The 21,598-nt window shown below is 38.2% G+C and overlaps 1 protein-coding gene and 1 long non-coding RNA gene across 2 annotated transcripts; both read left to right on the forward strand.

The window, feature by feature from the left end:
* The first annotated feature begins 2,029 nt into the window (after positions 1–2,029).
* LOC307147493 lies at positions 2,030–3,276 on the forward strand. Its single transcript, XR_013819316.1, has 3 exons — positions 2,030–2,104; positions 2,933–3,041; positions 3,194–3,276. It is a non-coding gene; the product is annotated as an uncharacterized lncRNA (long non-coding RNA).
* A 3,060-nt stretch (positions 3,277–6,336) lies between these two features.
* LOC307147472 (uncharacterized protein) lies at positions 6,337–19,025 on the forward strand. The gene is made up of 8 exons (XM_079852222.1): positions 6,337–6,378; positions 6,915–7,022; positions 7,559–7,666; positions 8,203–8,310; positions 8,722–9,346; positions 13,159–13,226; positions 13,861–13,989; positions 18,809–19,025. The coding sequence occupies exons 1-7, from the start codon at positions 6,340–6,342 to the stop codon at positions 13,972–13,974; spliced, it is 1,170 nt and encodes a 389-aa protein (XP_079708348.1). The 5' UTR covers positions 6,337–6,339; the 3' UTR covers positions 13,975–13,989; positions 18,809–19,025.
* Positions 19,026–21,598: the final 2,573 nt, after the last annotated feature.

Raw genomic sequence — 21,598 nt, forward strand, 5'->3', positions numbered from 1 at the left:
CTCTTTAAAGCTGCTCTTTCTTCTTTTTCATTATTCTTTTTGATCTCCTTCTACTTTTGAAATTGTGCCGGACTCTTGAAGATATAAGCTCCGTCACTCCGTCACACATTTGTGTGGACACAACTTCTGAGGATTCTTTCATTGGCAGTTATTTAACTTTAGAGATGTAGTCAAACTTGTCTGTGTATTTTGCTCAATGCCTCAAGCACATGATGTTATGGGACAGCTGTAATCCCCTGATGGGTGTTGGCATTAGAAGAGATTTTGTGTTTTGAAACTGATCAGGTTCTGAATAACTTCACCTGGCAATATTTGATTATTTATGTCAATAGCAGAATGAGTTTTAATTTGCCTGCTGACTTTTTTGAAACCTGACCTGAATGAACGTCTGTCTTTTCCACAATAGAGAGACAGGCTTTGTCCTACTAGTTCTGAGCCTCTGGCAATGCCCCTGGTACTGCCACTGCAAGTGTTTAAACACTTCAAGCACTGACAAATATTGGTGATGAAGTGTTTATGCAGTGAATCTAATGTGGTCTAATCAAACACACAGGTTTGTTTTTCAAATTTTCCATTGACTTTCTAAAAGGTTAGGTCCTAAAAACCTAACCCTCACAGATTTTGTATATATTATTATTTAGGTGTTATTTAGTTCGCTGCTCTTGAATTGAATTGGAAATGACGTTGCAAATAGAGAGCAGAATTGTGTCACACTTTAGTTTAGGGTCCAATTATCATTATTAACTAACAATTAACAACAACTTTTGCTTCAATAAACTCCTAATTACTGCTTATTAATGGTTAGTAATAGTTGTTCAGTTTTGGTTATGGGTAGGATTAAGGGGTGTAAAATATGGCCATGCAGATAAATAACTAATAAACAGCCAATATCCTAATAATATGCATGCTAATAAGCAAAGTTAACACTAGAACTGCCATGGCAGTCATTTTGACTGTTTTGAATTTTATATCTGCAATAACTTTGTTGAAAAAATAAATACAATCCTGCTGGTACCTGACTTTTACTAAAAGTGTCTGTATTTTCATTTAAAATGTTTTTCATATAAATTACACATAAGGGGAAAAAAACACATGAACATATTTACCTATTTCGGCCATAGACGGTCATATTGACCGCACTGAATTTTGCGGTATTATTATAGGCTATACCAATATACACAACAATAAAATGTGGTAAAAAAATACACTAAACATATTCAACAACAAATCATTTAAATGTAATGATATTCAGAACAGAACAAGAATGAAAAAATAACTATAAACAAGCCAAAATTAAATACTTTATAAGCGAAAGTGAAAGTAAGCGGCGTTAGGCTCACGTAACTCTCTAATTAGAATCAAAATGTTTCAACATTTGCGATGTATTTGAATGGTAAACTATTCTTTATTATAGGCTTTGTACTTCACTCACGTTCCAATATCGACGGAAAAAAATCATCCTCTTCACACGCGCAAAATGGTACGAATTGCAATAGGCTACTGACAAACAGAGCAGTGGAATTTTTATGTTAGGTTGACTATTTTATTATTATATTTTATTATGGCTATAATGAACAGGCTGCAATGTCAAGATTGCAATACTGGAATATGGTGTGTGTGTGTGTGTGTGTGTGTGTGTGTGTGTGTGTGTGTGTGTGAGTTGGTATTTATCACGTTGTGGGGACAAGAATCTGTTTACACAGTCACGTAATGGGGACCTCTTGCGTTGTGGGGACCAAAAATCAGGTCCCCATAAGGATGACCCATTGAATTGAATAGAGGAACTATTCTGAAGGTGCTGGGCGGAGTTTCAGCATTGGCCCATAACACACGATTATGAGGTAGTGTGAGTGTGTGAAGTGTGTGCTCAGCTGCGCCCCCAAACATTTTTGGCTGGTAATGCACTCACTTCTCCACACACACATTTTCCAATTATGGTTGAGTACCGCCCACTTCCGGGTCCTCATAAGGAAGGAATTCAACAACAACTTGAAAATATAAGTATTAAATTGATACTGTACACGGAAAACAAAGAAGAAGATTATTTACTGGAGATGCCAACTAAGGATCTAAACTTCTGCAGAGGATAAAAGTGAAGCTCAAGGTACGTTAAGCACATATGTATGAAACCAGTTAGGTTAATTAGATTAGGCAGCGGGCTAACGTTAGCTGCTAGCTAGTTAGTGCTAATTGTTGAGGCTAAGTGTGGCCTGACGTGTTTTTGTGTTTTTCCAATAAGCGATCACAAAATCATACAATGTAATGTTAAGTACTTCATTTCAACTGAAAAGTGTCGTCAGGTGTTTAGTCTGATTGATTGCTAATGAAGGAATTGGGTTATTAAGTCTGTTTCTGTCTAGTTCGCGTGCTGGACAGTAGATTATTTTCTACTTTAAATTAAAGGTAATGTTATGTTTTATTACTTGTCAGGACAGGGTGAGGGGGAGGAATATCACACTTGTGTTTGACTTTTAGTATTGATATCGTTAACAGAGCAATTAAGTAACGTTAGGCAAAAATAAAAACACTGAAATGGTAAGTAGCTTTAAATGAATAAACTTTGTTTTAATTATGACAGTAACTTAAAATAAACTGGGGTTTGTATGGCGAGATCGTTCAAAAGAGTAGTTAGGTTAAGAGCCAAATAAGTAGTTAATTGTCAAGGCTACCTGGGATTATATAGATGTTGGTTTTGTGAGAGATTAGAGCCTAAGTGAAAATGTTGAGTTTATGCCCTCAAGGCTAGTAAGTTAGTCAATAAATGTGATATCCTTGAGTTCTGATTTCTTGTCTTACATTGATACATACGATATCATTGTAATGCAGTGTTACATTACAATAACATTCTTATCTACTTATTGAACATGCTAGTTTAATTCTGCATGCCTCCCCATTTTCACACTATTATTTATTACAATTTTTTTTCTCTCAGTTTGAAATGCCACCACGAATCAGCCCCCTTAAGGATGCCATGCATCATGTTGTTTCGAAGACTGACAAAACATTCAAATTAGATGTGAAGTATATCAATCCAGTGAAAGGTAAGGTGGTGTGATTTATCATTTAATATTTACCATCATATGCATGTCCTAACCATACTGCTGCCAACTATTGATGTCTTTTTGTGTATTTGGCATCCTTTATCTATAAGATTTTATTTTTGGTGAAAAAAAAAAAATTCTGTATTTTGCAGGACGTGGTCTATTCGCAAAGGGTGCCTTTTGCAAAGGTGATTTTGAGTACAGGGGAGATATGATAAATGATGCAGAGCTGCAGAGAAGAACATGTTACCACGCATCCTGTGCTGCATTTATGTTTGATTTCATTTGGCGAGGGAAAACATGGTGGTAAGAAGTCAAGTTGCACCATATTCCTTATGCTAAACCAGGGTCTCTCAAACTCAGTCCTGCAGGGCCACTGTCCTGCACAGTTTAGCTCCAACCCTGATCAAACACACCTGAGCAAACTAATCAATGTCTTCAGGATCACTAGAAACTCACAGCTAGGTGTGTTTGATCAGTTTTGGAGCTAAACTGTGCAGGACAGTGGCCCTCCAGGACTGAGTTTGAGAAACCCTGTGCTAAACTATAGTAAAAAAAGACACTGATTTGGGGTGGTATATTGTAATACTTGTATTCATCCTTTTCTCATGCTTTCATATTTAAGTATTGATGCCTCAAGAGAAGATGGATCGTTTCGGCGGATCGTTATTGATGACCACAAATATCCAAATTGTAAGATGAAGAAAACTGACGTCAATGGAAAGCCTCACCTTTGTCTGTTTGCCCTGGATGACATTAAAGAAGGAGAAGAAATTGCCTATGATTATGGAGGAGAAGACTACCCTTGGAGAACACAAGTATGTTGCAAAGCACACTGTGTACAGAATATATCATTGTTGCAACATGTTAAGCAAGTTGTTGGTTGAATAGATTATAATTTGAATCTATTAGAAATCTATGAATCTAATCATGTCTATAAATGATAAGTTACGTTTTAGGTCAGTGTTTCTACCCCACCCCTAAAATTTATACATTTAAAGAGTGAGGTGGTACAGTCTTAGGCCACTTTTCTTTCTGCAAGTTATGTGTGGCATGCAATGGCCTTATTGCAACTTATGGGTGAAATGTAATCACAAAAATAAACTAAAGATTAACTATGTAAAATGAAGACATGTTTTAATTGTAAATGTTTTTGTATTTTTTTTTTTTTTTTTTAATTCTGAAATCATGTGGTATCTGCTTCAGATTTATCTCTTGTGTTTCCATGTTCTAATATCTTGTCATTATGAATGTTGTCTCTTACAGATAACCAGCGTTGCCATTAAAACCAGTGCAGCGAGTGCTTCTGATCCTTCTCTCCAGTCAGAGACTCAGATGGATGATGAATCTGCTCAGATCAACTCTCCTCAACAGGTACGTTCACATTCATCTAGGGATGCAACGATACCATTTTTTCAGAACCGATCCGATCCGATACCAAAAATTCTGAGTATCGGCCGATACCGATCCGTACCGATACCAGCGCAGTTTTTTTTTAATCAAGTAGAATTTCTATTACTCTGTGTTAAACTGATAAGAACTGAAAAAAAAGAAAAACACCAACAAAAAATATATGATCATAATCTGACATAAATGCTATTATAAACTAGATTAGTGGATAATTCAGCAATAAAATTTAGTCTAGAAAAATCACGAGTGCACAATTAATTGTATAAAATCTGAACATTTTGTGAAAAAAAATGTTTAGTGGAGAACAAATTAGAGACAATAAGTGTAACACTAAATCTGGTAAAACTTTACACATTGCTCTTTGTATTGTTGTAAAATACATTCATGAAAAACAAGATAAAAATAGCAATTATTTTATATCCTACTATAAAATTGAGACATTTTTTAAATGTATAGCACAGCTGTTTAATAAGGTAGCAACATAATAGATAGGACAGGACAAGAACGGCTATTAATAATCTTTCATTGCGTCCCTGTATTACGATATGAAAGGCTCCAATACAGTGCGGCCCACAGCGCTTATGCGCATCCCGAGCGCAGAATGATGCTCTTGAAGCAACATGAGTCACAGCGCGCAGCGCGTCGAGTCCGCATTGAAAAGTTTAAAGCACAAAGAAAATACATATGATGCATAGTGTATTATACAGTATCTATCTATGCAATAGTCTATTCAGCATTTTCTTTTAAATTTCAGTTACTGTGCGCGTGAAGAACAAATAGTACCTGACTTTACTCTACTGTTGTGATCTAACAGACACCCGGTGGAAAGTAACATGATTAAGGTACAGCAATAAAGTCCAGCAAGATAAAGTTGTTTTATGTGAAACCATAGACCTTTATCTACAGATCAAGTATAATAATAGTAACATTGAATCATCTTGGAGAGAGTTTCATCGTGTGTTCTGTCATAACCGGACGCGACGCGCTGTTTGAGTGCTGAATGAAGAATGATTGACAGCCGCAGCTGAGGGAAACGTTTACGTGATCTTGAATTTAACACTTAAATATTAATTTATATCTCACATTATACTGTATAATGGCTTCAGAACACTTAAAATATTGTGCACGAAAACTTATGGTGCTTTATAATGTTTGTGGGGCTTAACAATAACACTGAATAGTATACGCACAATATCGGATTTGGATCGGCCTTGTCTGACCGATACCCGATCCGCCAAAAATGGCAGTATCGGAGCCGATTCCGATACTGAGTATCGGATCGGTGCATCCCTACATTCATCACTAAAGATTTAGGTCTACTGTCTCTCTTTGTCATGGTTTAGTGATTTTTAAGCATATTTTGATGCGTATCTGGTGTAAATTAGTAAATTAAACCGTGTAACGACATGTGTCCAGTAGGTTAGTGCTAGTGGAGTATTTAGGGCCAGTTTTATCCTTCACAGGGATTTTTTTCTGGATTAATTGTTGCTTTAAAATGGACAGTCACGACGTCCCCACAACACACTTTCAGTCAGTGTTTGACTTAAAACTTGTGTGTTGAATTTGATGAAACTAGTCCCCATAAGGAACTATAACGTGGTGTGTGAAAGGTCCCCATGAAGGTGTGTGAAAGGTCCCCATGAAGCCGGGTTTTATCCAGATGTGTGTGAGCGCAGACAGGGGTTGACTGGACAGGAATAAATGTTTTAGATGAAGTTGATTTGTCTATTTCTCTGAAATCCTGTGGTATCTGCTTCAGATTTCTCTCTTGTGTTTCCATGTTCTAATATCTTGTCATTATGAATGTTGTCTCTTACAGATAACCAGCGTTGCCATTAAAACCAGTGCAGCGAGTGCTTCTGATCCTTCTCTCCAGTCAGAGACTCAGATGGATGATGAATCTGCTCAGATCAACTCTCCTCAACAGGTACGTTCACATTCATCACTAAAGATTTAGGTCTACTGTCTCTCTTTGTCATGGTTTAGTGATTTTTAGGCATATTTTGATGCGTATCTGGTGTAAATTAGTACATTAAACCGTGTAACGACATGTGTCCTGTAGTTTAGTGCTAGTGGAGTATTTAGGGCCAGTTTTATCCTTCACAGGGAATTATTTTCTAGGTTAATTGTTGCTTTAAAATGGACACTCACGAAGTCCCCACAACACACTTTCAGTCAGTGTTTGAGTTCAAACTCATGTGTTGAATTTGGTGAAACTAGTCCCCATAAGGAACTATAACGTTGTGTGTGAAAGGTCCCCATGAAGGTGTGTGACAGGTCCCCATGAAGCCGGGTTTTATCCAGATGTGTGTGAGCGCAGACAGGGGTTGACTGGACAGGAATAAATGTTTTAGATGAAGTTGATTTGTCTCTTTCTATAAAATCATGTGGTATCTGCTTCAAATTTCTCTCTTGTGTTTCCATGTTCTAATATCTTGTCATTATGAATGTTGTCTCTTACAGATAACCAGCGTTGCCATTAAAACCAGCGCAGCGAGTGCTTCTGATCCTTCTCTCCAGTCAGAGACTCAGATGGATGATGAATCTGCTCAGATCAACTCTCCTCAACAGGTACGTTCACATTCATCACTAAAGATTTAGGTCTACTGTCTCTCTTTGTCATGGTTTAGTGATTTTTAGGCATATTTTGATGCGTATCTGGTGTAAATTAGTACATTAAACCGTGTAACGACATGTGTCCTGTAGTTTAGTGCTAGTGGAGTATTTAGGGCCAGTTTTATCCTTCATAAGGATTTATTTTCTAGGTTAATTGTTGCTTTAAAATGGACACTCACGACGTCCCCACAACACACTTTCAGTCAGTGTTTGAGTTCAAACTCATGTGTTGAATTTGATGAAACTAGTCCCCATAAGGAACTATAACATTGTGTGTGAAAGGTCCCCATGAAGGTGTGTGAAAGGTCCCCATGAAGCCGGGTTTTATCCAGATGTGTGTGAGCGCAGACAGGGGTTGACTAGACAGGAATAAATGTTTTAGATGAAGTTGATTTGTCTATTTCTCTGAAATCATGTGGTATCTGCTTCAGATTTCTCTCTTGTGTTTCCATGTTCTAATATCTTGTCATTATGAATGTTGTCTCTTACAGATAACCAGCGTTGCCATTAAAACCAGCGCAGCGAGTGCTTCTGATCCTTCTCTCCAGTCAGAGACTCAGATGGATGATGAATCTGCTCAGATCAACTCTCCTCAACAGGTACGTTCACATTCATCACTAAAGATTTAGGTCTACTGTCTCTCTTTGTCATGGTTTAGTGATTTTTAGGCATATTTTGATGCGTATCTGGTGTAAATTAGTACATTAAACCGTGTAACGACATGTGTCCTGTAGTTTAGTGCTAGTGGAGTATTTAGGGCCAGTTTTATCCTTCACAGGGAATTATTTTCTAGGTTAATTGTTGCTTTAAAATGGACACTCACGACGTCCCCACAACACACTTTCAGTCAGTGTTTGAGTTCAAACTCATGTGTTGAATTTGATGAAACTAGTCCCCATAAGGAACTATAACATTGTGTGTGAAAGGTCCCCATGAAGGTGTGTGAAAGGTCCCCATGAAGCCGGGTTTTATCCAGATGTGTGTGAGCGCAGACAGGGGTTGACTGGACAGGAATAAATGTTTTAGATGAAGTTGATTTGTCTATTTCTCTGAAATCATGTGGTATCTGCTTCAGATTTCTCTCTTGTGTTTCCATGTTCTAATATCTTGTCATTATGAATGTTGTCTCTTACAGATAACCAGCGTTGCCATTAAAACCAGCGCAGCGAGTGCTTCTGATCCTTCTCTCCAGTCAGAGACTCAGATGGATGATGAATCTGCTCAGATCAACTCTCCTCAACAGGTACGTTCACATTCATCACTAAAGATTTAGGTCTACTGTCTCTCTTTGTCATGGTTTAGTGATTTTTAGGCATATTTTGATGCGTATCTGGTGTAAATTAGTACATTAAACCATGTAACGACATGTGTCCTGTAGTTTAGTGCTAGTGGAGTATTTAGGGCCAGTTTTATCCTTCACAGGGATTTATTTTCTAGGTTAATTGTTGCTTTAAAATGGACACTCACGACGTCCCCACAACACACTTTCAGTCAGTGTTTGAGTTCAAACTTGTGTGTTGAATATGATGAAACTAGTCCCCATAAGGAAATATAACGTTGTGTGTGAAAGGTCCTCATGAAGCTGGTTTTAATCAAGATGTGTGTGTGAGCAAGGTTTGCTGGACAGGAATAATTGTTTTTTTTTCTGGCAAAGGTGTGTCTAGCCCAGATGATTCTCTTTAACCGGCGCAGGGAAGGAGTGGTTTCGAGCATGCCTTTGTCTGCATTTCTATCAAGAGACACTTCTGATCCACATGAGGATGTGGACTGGGCACTCTCTGAAGTGGAAAACAATCTCTGCAGACACTTCACAAGGGTTATCGCAAGGGGGAAGCGTGGTCGACCAGTTCCAATTCTTCTGACTTCAAAAATGCTATGTGCCTTAGAACTCCTTGTTAAGCAGAGAGAGGCTTGTGGGGTTCTGAAAGACAATTCCTATATGTTTGCAAGACCAGAAGCCATGACATATTTTCGAGGGTCAGACTGCCTCCGTGGCTTTGCAAAGGTGTGTGACGCAAAGTGTCCCAAGTCACTGACATCTACAAGACTGCGAAAGCATGCCGCAACCCTTTCAACAGTGCTGAATATGACTGACACCGAGATGGACCAGCTGGCAAACTTTCTTGGACACGACATAAGAATCCATCATGAGTTCTATCGACTCCCTGAGAAGACCCTGCAACTTGCCAAGATCAGCAAAGTTCTAATGGCTCTTGAGCAAGGAAGATTAGCTGAGTTCCATGGCAAGAACTTGGATGAAATTGGGATAGATCCTGATGGTGTGGTATTTTATTTGACTTTTGTTTGATTTTCTGTTTGATTTTCTGTTTACCATCTATTAGGGGTGTAACGATACACGTATTCGTATTGAACTGTTTGGTACGATGCTTTCGGTTCTGTGTTCGGTACGCATTTTCAAACCGAACGGTTCGTTGGACCATTTTTCCTGCCGACCAAAATTTCGTTATTTCAAATGTAGGCGGGTCGCGTGTGGCAAGCGCTCTCGTTATGTAAGAGACGCCGGCGCGACCACAACATTGTCCAACGTCAAATGGCAAACGTAATGCAAGCGGAACGAAACTGCTCGTTATTGTGTGGTTGACGGACCGTTTATCAGTTTGGACCAGTGCAGCGCAAGCTGATCATGATCATACGACACTGTTACTACACAGCGCTAATAAGAGATCCAGTAAAGAAATCATTTGAATTCGCCACAGAAGTAATAACATCGCTGAGAGATCTTGTGAGAAACATTCACATTTCTCCGTTATTAACGGTTCAAACAGCTCTGACGTGGAAACCAGGAGAAACATTGTGCCATAAATGAACTATCCGGTGTCCACAGATGGATTTACCATGGATTTACTGTAGTAACACTAACTGCAACCATGGAAGTTTGGCAGGAATAGTAGGCTATAATGCCTTCAAGTAACATTACGTTGGTTTTATTTTGACATTAAAATAAACTCGATATTACAACAGAAATGTTTAACTCTCTCTTTTCCAGCACTTTAGACACAGTTGCTCCGTTGCGCTTAAAGAAGATTAAAGAAAATAGTCCAACGCCGTGGTACAACGAGCACACTCAGGCCCTTAAGAGAGCAGCCAGAAAAATGGAGCGCAACTGGAAGAAAACAAAACTAGAGGTATTTCGCATTTCATGGAAGGAGAGCTCAATTACTTACAGAGAGGCTTTAAAAGCTGCTAGATCTGCTTATTTTTCAACCCTATTAGAAGAAAATAAACACAATCCTAGGTATTTATTTGAAACGGTGGCTAAACTAACGAAAAATAAAGCTTCAAGCACCGAAGTTTCCAAGCAACACAGCAGTAATGATTTTATGAACTTCTTCACTTATAAGATTGATAATATCAGGGACAAAATTATAACTATGCAACCGTCTACTACAGTATCGCATCAGGCAGTGCATTGTAGTCTCCCTGAGGAAAAATTGGATTAATTCGTTGATATAGGAGAGGAAGAATTTACTAAACTCATTAAATCATCTAAATCTACAACATGTATGTTAGACCCTATACCAACTAAGCTACTGAAAGAAATACTTCCAGAGGTCATAGATCCTCTTCTTAATATCATTAATTCGTCTTTGTCTCTAGGATACGTACCAAAAACCTTTAAGCTGGCTATGATTAAACCGCTTGTTAAAAAAACGCAACTTGATCCTACAGAATTAGTCAATTATAGGCCGATCTCGAATCTACCTTTTCTGTCAAAGATATTAGAAAAGGCAGTATCCTCACAACTGTGTTCCTTTCTTGAAAGAAATGATCTCTGCGAGGATTTCCATTCAGGATTTAGACCGTACCATAGTACCGAGACAGCTCTCGTTAGAGTCACAAATGATTTGCTCTTATCATCCGATCATGGTTGTATCTCTCTATTAGTGTTACTCGATCTTAGTGCTGCATTTGACACCATTGACCACAACGTTCTTTTAAATAGATTAGAACATTATGTTGGCATTAGTGGAAATGCACTAGCATGGTTTAAATCATACTTATCTGACCGTTATCAGTTTGTAGCAGTAAATGATGAGATGTCTCATCGATCACAAGTTCAGTATGGCGTACCACAAGGCTCAGTACTAGGACCGCTGCTGTTCACTCTGTACATGCTACCATTAGGAGAAATCATTAGGAAACATGGCATTAGCTTTCACTGTTATGCCGATGATACTCAGCTCTATATTTCTTCAAAACCTAACGAAACTTATCAATTCACAAAATGAACGGAATGCATAGCGGATATAAAAAAATTGGATGACTCGTAATTTCCTACTTCTAAATTCTGAAAAAACAGAGTTTCTAATTATTGGACAAAAAACTTCCTCACGTAATAATCTAGAATACTGTCTAACACTCGATGGCTGCTCTGTTAAGTCTTCGTCGTCGGTTAGGAACCTGGGTGTGCTCTTTGATACCAATCTTTCATTTGAAAGTCACGTGTCTAGTATCTGTAAAACTGCATTTTTCCATTTAAAAATATATCTAAATTACACCATATGCTCTCATTGACAAATGCGGAACAATTAGTTCATGCGTTCATGACCTCAAGGCTAGATTATTGTAATGCTCTACTGGGTGGTTGTCCTGCACGCTTAATAAACAAACTACAGCTGGTCCAAAACGCAGCAGCTCGAGTTCTTACTAGAACCAGGAAGTATGACCATATTAGCCCGGTTCTGTCAAAACTGCATTGGCTCCCTATTAAACATCGCATAAATTTTAAAATATTGCTGATCACTTACAAAGCACTAAATGGTTTAGCTCCGCAGTACTTGAGCGAGCTCTTAACGCATTATAGTCCGTCACGTCTATTGCGATCTCAAAATTCCGGCCAGTTACTAATACCTAGAATATCAAAATCGACTGCTGGCGGTAGATCCTTTTCCTATTTAGCACCAAAACTCTGGAACAGTCTTCCTACCATTGTCCGGGAAGCAGACACACTCTGTCAGTTCAAAGCTAGACTAAAGACACATCTCTTTGACCTAGCTTTCGGGAACACTTCCCAAAAATCCTGATGTACTCGTTACATCATGAGAAGAATGGCATCTACGCTAATTTTAGTGTCTGTGTTTATCCCGAGGTTTTCCTGCAGCCTGCCGGATCCAGGCCGTATCCAGATCTGACGAATGACTTTCGCCTGGACCGATGACAACGCAGTGCTGAAGTGCCAACTAGTCTCTCCCTATGGAGGATCCCACTACCACTCTACAGATAAGGCGTTGTCGGGAAAGGCGTTGTTCGTTTCGCGTTCCTACCCCAAAGCAACAAAATAAAATAAAATTCTTTATCAAAATTTATAAGGAAAGACAAGTACTTTGTTTAGGCTTGGCTTGTAGGGAATTCCTAACCTGCGTATATTCAAACGCACATAACTATAGAACCCATTCTAAATGCGCATGTGAACGCCATCAGCGTTTCTCACAGGTTCGCGTTTAAAGTCTGTGTAGAGGGAATGGTGTCGTCTTAGCGGCTACATTGCTTGATCGTTGCGACGGAAGCAAATCAATCAAAACTAACTTTAGATGGAAATAACTTAACTTTGCTGTAAAGCCGAAACAATCTCTGTTACCTTAAATTATAAGCTTATCTCTGTAAAGCTGCTTTGAGACAATCTACATTGTTAAAAGCGCTATATAAATGAAGATGACTTGACTTGACATTGTAAATACAATTGCTGCCCTCAAATGTTAATCTGAACTAAAATAAACCTTTGTTTATAACTACTACAATATTACATTTCACTTTTTCCAAGGAGCGTTTTGTTTTATATGCTCCTAAGAAGAGTCAATTATAGCTCCAGAATTGCTCAAAGTAAAAAAAAATCATACTTTATGATGTTAGTTTTAATAAAAAAAAGAATAAAAAAATTAAATCAAGGAAATTACTCTGGCATTTTTTTTCTTTTTGCTGTATCAAAAACGTACCGAACCGTGACACAAGTGTATCGTATTGAACTGAAACGTAAATTTTGTGAACCGTTACACCCCTACCATCTATTCGTATACCAGGTGTTTATGATCCATTATATACCATTGTTAAGCTGTACTTTGAACTTCCACAGAAACGTTATTGACTGTGATGAGGAAGACGGGAGCATACAAGAGGGACACTGTTCATCTACTGTTGACGGTTTGTATTACTGTCAAAATACACTACTACATTTTGCAGTTATTCATAATTTTCAGTCACGTAACTTGTGAAGACCTGACAGACAAAAATATTGTTCTAACATCATAGCCAACATTAAAGAAGATGCTTCAGTATGCTGAACAAATGTTGTTTTTTTTGACGAAACGGCTCATTGTGTAATGAATCAAATGCCTCCAAGCTATTCTTCAACTAAATTACACTAAACATTCATTCTGGAGTGAATATTTTTTTGTGAGTTTACTACCATAAAAAATATATTTCATAGGAGAAACTTGTACATTTTTCATTTTTCATAAAACACTAGCTGATCTGCTCTCTTCTCGTGTTGGTTGTGTCATGGCACAAAACGAATCATGTCAGATGATTAAGACATGAAATAAAATGGTTATACTCAATTTACTTGCACTTATATTTGATTAAATGTCTGCTGGAAAGATGTAGTTCAATTATACTTGCAATAATGAACAATTGCACAGGTTTAGGGTTTATTGTACTTTAATGATTTTAAATAATTAGTGCATAAGTGTGACAAATAACAGTGTATTGTCAGCATTCTATAGTACATTTAAATTGTATCTTTCTGAAAATGTTGAACTTTGATTATTTTCCATAGAACCATCAGCAGAGGTGGCACTTCCTCCTACCAAGAGGAATGACATGCCGCCACCACCCAAGAGACCCAGACCACCATCAGATGAAGAGATGCCTACAGGAGCCAGTGCTGTGAGGCCTTCTTCCAAAGGTGAACTCTTTACACATTTCTTAGACTAAATTAGACCCTTTAGGAGCACTTTAACACCCAGATCTCAGACCAGGGGCCTCATTTATAAAACTGTGCGTAGGAACCTTACTAAAAGTGTACGTGCGCCCGAAAGCCAAAAATGGCGTACGCAAAAAAATATTCAGACTTATAAAACCGTGCGTACGCCAGAACCTGCGCAGAATTCACTTTATAAATCCCAGTCAGCGGAAGATTGTGCGTACATGCATCTCCACCCGAAATAACCATATGTGGAGCTTACGACGCCTAGTTTTACTATGCAGATCCTCATCTACATATCATTTGACTACATAACTGAGGGAAGGAGGTTGTTCCCCAAAATCTCGCAATACATGGCCCCAGTCATCCTCTCCTTAATACAGTGCAGTCGCCCTGTCCCATGTGCAGAAAAACACCCCCAAAGCATGATGCTACCACCCCCATGCTTCACAGTAGGGATGGTGTTCTTGGGATGGTACTCATCATTCTTCCTCCAAACACGTTTAGTGGAATTATGACCAAAAAGTTCTATTTTGGTCTCATCTGATCACATGACTTTCTCCCATGACTCCTCTGGATCATCCAAATGGTCATTGGCAAACTTAAGACGGGCCTTGACATGTGCTGGTTTAAGCAGGGGAACCTTCCGTGCCATGCATGATTTCAAACCATGACGTCTTAGTGTATTACCAACAGTAACCTTGGAAACGGTGGTCACAGCTCTTTTTAGGTCATTGACCAGCTCCTCCCGTGTAGTTCTGGGCTGATTTCTCACCTTTCTTAGGATCATTGAGACCCCACGAGGTGAGATCTTGCATGGAGCCCCAGTCCGAGGGAGATTGACAGTCATGTTGCTCAGGAACCCATCTGTAGTTGTTTAGAGGGTTACTTGGTTGATGCTAGAATCTACTAGGTGTTTTGTGGCACTAGTAGGAACTGTAGCTGTTCTAAAAATGAAAACACCGAATCAGTAATAACTAGCCTAACCCCTGGAGCAGTTTGAGTGGATGGATGCATAAAAATAACTTGCAGCCAAGACATTGATCCTAATATATTTTCCTTTTCTCCAATGATCATTTCAGGCCAAGTGACTGAATGTAAAAATCACTGTTTGATTGACAGTGTAATTCTATTTATAGGTAGAGTGCAAATTAATTTCTCTTGCAATATAGATGCTGACATAAATACTAGGGCTGCCCTCGACTAAAGTTTTTTTTTTTTTTCTAGTCGACTAGTAGTCGTTCATTAAGCTATTAGTCAACTAATCGCATTTTTATATTAATAAGCCATAACTCATAATAATGAGCCTTTAATTGCCTATATAATACATAGCCTAATTAGCGATCAAGCGCACACTTAAAGTTCCGCAGCGCACCGGCAAAAATAATGATTGAGTGTGTCTTGTGTCAGAAGGAGACTGTCTAAACAAACATTGTAATAATTTATTGATATTCTCGGCTGCAGAGATTAAGTCGATGATACAGACTCGTCATCTCCGCAGTGACTCGCATTTCATACGGATTACATAATCTGAGTATTTATTTTCCACTTGAATTGATTCGTTTAAAAGCAGACATTTCAAGCTTTCTATAGATATATTTCTCACGTGTGTGTGTGTGTGAGGCAGGGTGGGAATTATGTCATTTTAGGGGCAAGGCCATTTGGCCTCCACCTTTTCTTTTTTTTTTAGGGGCACCAAGGCCATATGACAGGGCACAAAGGCCATTGAGTACAATTCGATGGTTTTCCCATTCAGATTGATACCATAACATCCTAATTTGGAATAAGACATGGATTATGACTTTTTTAATAAAAAAAAACATTTTTTAATGAGAGAGAGAGAGAGAGCGCCATTACATCCAGAAGGTATACACCCTCACACAACAATAGAAACAACATAAATGCCAATAAAAGCATTCAGAAACAACACAAATGCCAATAAAAGCATTCAAAATATTCATTCAGTCCTCTATATCATGTGAGTGTGAGAGAGAGAACCATTCCATCCAGAAGGTATACACCCTCACAATCATTATTGCTCAGCGCTCAACGCAGTTTGCTTCGCGCTCCACTCAAATCGCCCCCCGCTCGCTCCAAAAAAGGAAAAAAATCTACATGTATATCACTTGTAGCGGTCCCCAAGCTTTTTTGCGCCACAGATCGGTTTAATATCAGACAATATTTTCACGGACCGGCCTTAAAGGTGTGGCGGATAAATACAACAAAATAAAATGATACGAACGGCATAAAACCTGGGGTATTTTTTTTAGCCTATAATAATAAACGTGAATCCAATGTGTGGGCCTACTAGCAACTTTATTAGCAGCATCCTCTAACATCGCGCCTAAAAACAACTGAGAAAGTCTGAACACAAACAAAATGCCCCCAAAAGAAAAGAATCTCTATGTTTTCGGTGCTGATGCGATGTAAGGGTGGCGCTGCTGCCAATAAAGCACCTAAAAGCTGTCACAACGAACCGGCAAAATTAATGATTATGAATATGTAAAATATAGCAGGAGACATTTTAATTGTTTACTAATAAACCAGTTTTTTATTTTTTTTATGTCTGTGTCGGCTGGAAAGATGCTGACTCGCGATCTTCGCAGTAGTGAACGCGCCAGAGAGAATTGCACATTTCATACGGATTACATAAGAGAGAAGTCTGTTTTCTTTCGTTTTGAATTGTTCTGTTTAAAAGTAGACATTTCAAGCTTTATATATATGTCTCAGGTCTGTGAGGCAAGTAGGCTATACTTGTCTGTAACATTGTGTTTTTTTTTTTTTGTGAAATAAATTTCTAAATAAATGCGACTTATAGTCCAGTGCGACTTAGGCTAGGCCTATACTGTATGTGTTTTTTCTTCTTCATGGCGCATTTTTTGACTGTTGCGATTTATACTCCGGAGCGACTTATTAATAGTAGGCTACATAATGGTTTGGAGTTTTTGAACTCCATTATTGAGCTGAGTTTTGACTGAAAATAGTCTACTGTTGATGACTGTGCAAGACAGATGGATTCAGGGTCAGGCTTGACTAAGCATGCTTCAGACTCGTGGTGTGAGCGGAGCGAAACTGGAGCGGGAAATAGGGCGACGCTCTGTCCTTTTGAAATTGCCGCTCTGCGCTCTGTCCAAGATCCGCCCGCTCGCGCTCCCCGCTCGCTCCCGCTCCACTCCGCTCACATGCTCTGCTTTATACATGGAACTTGGACAGGGCCAGGGCACACAGGCCACTGTGGCCGTACGATGATTTTTTTTTCACGGGGCATGAAGGCCAAAGTGTAGGGCAACGGCGGCCGTGGCCGCGGTATAATTCCCACCCTGGTGTGAGGCGAGTATACGCTGAGTTTCGGCTCATTTCTGTGATGCTCAAGTTCACTGAGACAGCAGAAAGCACATCCTGATTGTTTTCATTATTTTACAAAGCACAACATTTTGTAGTTATTGTGAGTTTACAGAAATAAGAGTTGAACCTTTACAGTTTGCATTACTCTGTCCTTTTATTCATACAGATAAGAGTATTGAAAGTTAAATGATCGCGCCGGCGCCTGTATGTCCTGCGACTAACCGACTAATAAAAGACCTAATAAATAATAATAATAAAAGACCTAATAAATAATAATAATAATAATAGTCGCTTTGGTGCATTTCTCACATCACTATTTACATTTGCACAACAGTTAGTTCAACCTCCACAACATTTAGTCATTTGTGCACATCATAGTAGCAGTTTCTCATTCCTTCCAACAAACTGCAAATGCTTTTGGACATGCATCTATTGCTTTCATACAACTCTCTGCTGTTATATAACATTATCATTTGCTTATGTCATGTCAGTCAAAATTAACTATACTTGTGAATGCTGAATAGTCATTCCATATAAAACTAATAGTCCTCATTTCATTGCTTGAGTCATTACATACAAAAATGTTGAACTAGTTATCAAAATCTGTCAAGCAAATTTTACACTTTTTTTTATATTATTATTATTATTATTATTATTATTATTATTTTTCTGAAAATGCCTCCTAAATTGAATAATTTCTCTCAGGTGAATCTCAGCTTTCACTGATGAGGAACATCTGGATGTGCATGAATGATTACAGTACTATGTACTGTATGTTGTATGTTCAGTTCCAATATGTACTGCAATATTGTTTACAGTTGTGCATAGCTCTATGCATAGCTGTATTTATTTCATTTGCACAATGCTGTGAACAAATTAGAATTGCAAAGAGCATATGCAGTAAAAATGTGAAACATACATATTCAGTGTCTTGTACTCTGTTACCTCACTAAATACAGTAATGTGTAACTTTACTGTATTTTTCAAATGGCTGTTCAAATAGTATATAGTGCTATCTTGAGCATGTACAGGTAGTGTTACCAAGATCTGACTTTTTTGCAATGGAAAACATTTACAGAATAAACTGTCATAATGAAAACATAACCAAGCCATTTGACTATCTTGTTCATAAACAATGGTGTCAGGACTTTTCATCTTGATGACACTGACACTTTCATTGACATGAATACTTGCTTTTGAGGAATGAGCTATCCATTTTGAGCAAGTGATACGCTTTTGCAGGTTATCAACTAGGTTTTGCAGTTTGTACTAATTGTTCTGAGAACTGCTTTAACTGTTGTGCAAATGTAAATAGTGATGTGAGAAATGCACCAAAGCGACTGAGAAAAACTGTAATAACCAGACCTAATAAATACTGATAATAGGATTCAGAACTTCGGATTGGAATTCAAGCACACACTTTATCATTTCAATTGTTTTTTCTGTCCACTTTTAGGTAAAAGTACCCAGAAGACACCCTGGCAGCAGACAGAGGTGCAGGCGGTGGAAAGGCACATGAAGCGATTCATCACATTCATCACATCGTTCATTGTACAAGCAAAGAGCGACTGTGACAAATGTTTAAAAGCTGAACCAGAAGCACTGAAGAACCGCGATTTGAAGACCGTAAAGTTTTACATTTATTAGTAGTGAATAAATGTGTTGAAGCTCAATTAGTAGTAGATTGTTTTATTTTTTATAAGTATCAGGTGAATGAGTAGCAGCTGATGCTGGGAGGTTGGCCGAAAAAATTACAATTATAGAAAGAATAGTTTGAAGTGGAAAGGTTTAAATGTTTGACCTGTGGGTATGAAATGGGTTGGAAAATATCCAGACAATAATTCATTACTTGCATGCAGTCCTTTGTTGCAGTGAAAAAGTTCTCCATTCACATATAATCCACTTCAATCACACTAATATTCCAATCAATTGTAAGAACAATCAATCGATCCAAACAAATATTCTGCATGTTGAGGAGATGATTACAAGCACAACACTAGGGCCTGGTTTCACAGACAGGATTTAGATTAAACCAGGATTAGGCCTTTAGTTCAGTTAGGACATTTAAGTAGCTTTTATAAACGTGTCTTAGAAATAAGCATTACTGGTGTGCATCTTGAGACAAAACAATGGCACTTGGACACAAAGGACTTAATTTAAGATGTGCTTTCAGTTAAAACGGCTTAAACACACACTTTAGTCTGAGACTATCTTAAGGCTGGTCTGTGAAACTGGCCATAGGTGTTCTATGCAAGAGTGAAGCTTGGTTGTAGATTGAACCCATTTTTTTTAAGGGCAAATGGACAAATGCAATCTGAGGAATTACTTCGTATAAATGCCTATTATTTGTCATTAGTAATATATTTCTTGTTCTATCTAGGTCCCCACAAATCAAAAGGGGAAGTTGTGTGAATTATGCAAATTAAGTCCCCACAAATCAAATAGGAGGTTGTGTGAATTATGCAAATTAGGTCCCCACAAATCTAATGGGAGGTTGTGTGAATTATGCAAATATTATGCAAAGTTGGTCCCTATAAGACATGTCAACTCGATTTTTCAAAAGTCCCCATAACGCATGGTCAAATCATTACTTCATCAATTCAGATATCTGAAGGCGTGTATAAGTTATCAAAGCTATGGTAAGTATCCCTAATTTTTTTCGTACCTCTAGAACCTTTAGAAAGGGTGGTCCCCACAAGTGATGATCATAAAGTTGGTCCCCATTCAGCATGGAAACCAGTATGTGTGTGTGTGTGTGTGTGTGTGTGTGTGTGTGTGTGTGTGTGTGTGTCGGCGGGCGCGATCGAACAGTGGAAACATGAAAACAGGCTCCGTCATTTTGTTCAGGACATCTACGGATATTATTTATTTATAGATGTATAATTAAACTTGTTTAAATGTACAGTTTGGTGTTGTTTTGTTTTTAAAAGACATCCTAATACAATAAATGCATTAATCTCTCATTTGGGTATTTATCATTAAAGATTTGGAGTTTGGAATCTAGCGGTCAAAATGACCGCTTGCGGCAGTTCTAGTATGGAATTCTGGCACTTCTAGTGTTAATAGATATAATTGGTCCACAAACTAAAGTGTTACCCAATTTGAATGTAAGTATGATTGAAATAAATCGAAATTCAAAGAAATTCACATAACTGTAACATTTAACTAAAAAATCGTATTTTTTAAGAAAAAAATATGGTCATAGATAGATACAATAGAAACAGTAGAGTAGATGTGATAGATACGATAGATGCAATACAGTAGATTGATACATTTTGATGGATGGATGGATGGATGGATGGATGGATGGATGGAACACTTCATTTCCCAGAATGCATTGTCGAAAATCTTTAAATTGCAGTTCAGTGAATTCCTCTTCCTGTCGTTCCCTCGTGAATTAAAAAGGAGCCATTTTCTCAATTTTGAGTTCTACAAATACACATTGTCACACATACTCATATAAATGAACTGAAGATTGAACGAGTCCTTACTTTTTGAAATAAATACAAATTCTATGCTAGGCAAGGCAAGGCAAGTTTATTTATATAGCACATTTCATACACAATGGCAATTCAAAGTGCTTTACATAGAATAAATTAAAATAATAAAAAGAGATAAGAATAATTAAAACAGTTTAGAAAAATAAAATAAAATACAGTACAGTACAAACAGTCGGACGAACAGCGGCACAGTGCTCATTCAGTAAATGCACAGCTAAACAGATGTGTTTTGAGTCTGGATTTGAAAGTGACTACTGTAGGAGTGTCACGGATCACAGAGGATGCAGACAAGGTTGGTAAGTTAATAGATTTATTTGCAGATAACGGAGATGCAGACAGATGGTGAGTAATAGTAACACAGAACAACAGTGATTGCTTAGCTGGAATGGTAAAGTCTTTCTCTTTCGTTCTCTAGGCCGATGCAGGATGGACTGAAGGCAGAACAGGATGCAAGAAGGACGGACCGGAGAGGATTTCAGCAGGTAGGTATCCAGGTGAGTGATCGGGAGTCTGTGAGTCATGTATTGATGAGACCAGACACTGAATGAAGGGAGACTGTGGGTTTTGTAGGGAGTGCTGGTAATGGGACACAGGTGACGGTGCTCAGTAATCAGGGGAGAGTGAACGGGTGACGTAATGACTGGGCGGAGAGAGAGAACGAGTGGGCGGAGGTGAAGGAGGGCGTGGTGGTGAAGATGGAATCCTGACAAGGAGCACATCTGATCTCCTCTGGAAGCTGGTTCCAG

This window comes from Squalius cephalus, assembly GCF_949319135.1.
Source record: "Squalius cephalus genome assembly, chromosome: 19".
Taxonomy (NCBI): domain Eukaryota; kingdom Metazoa; phylum Chordata; class Actinopteri; order Cypriniformes; family Leuciscidae; genus Squalius; species Squalius cephalus.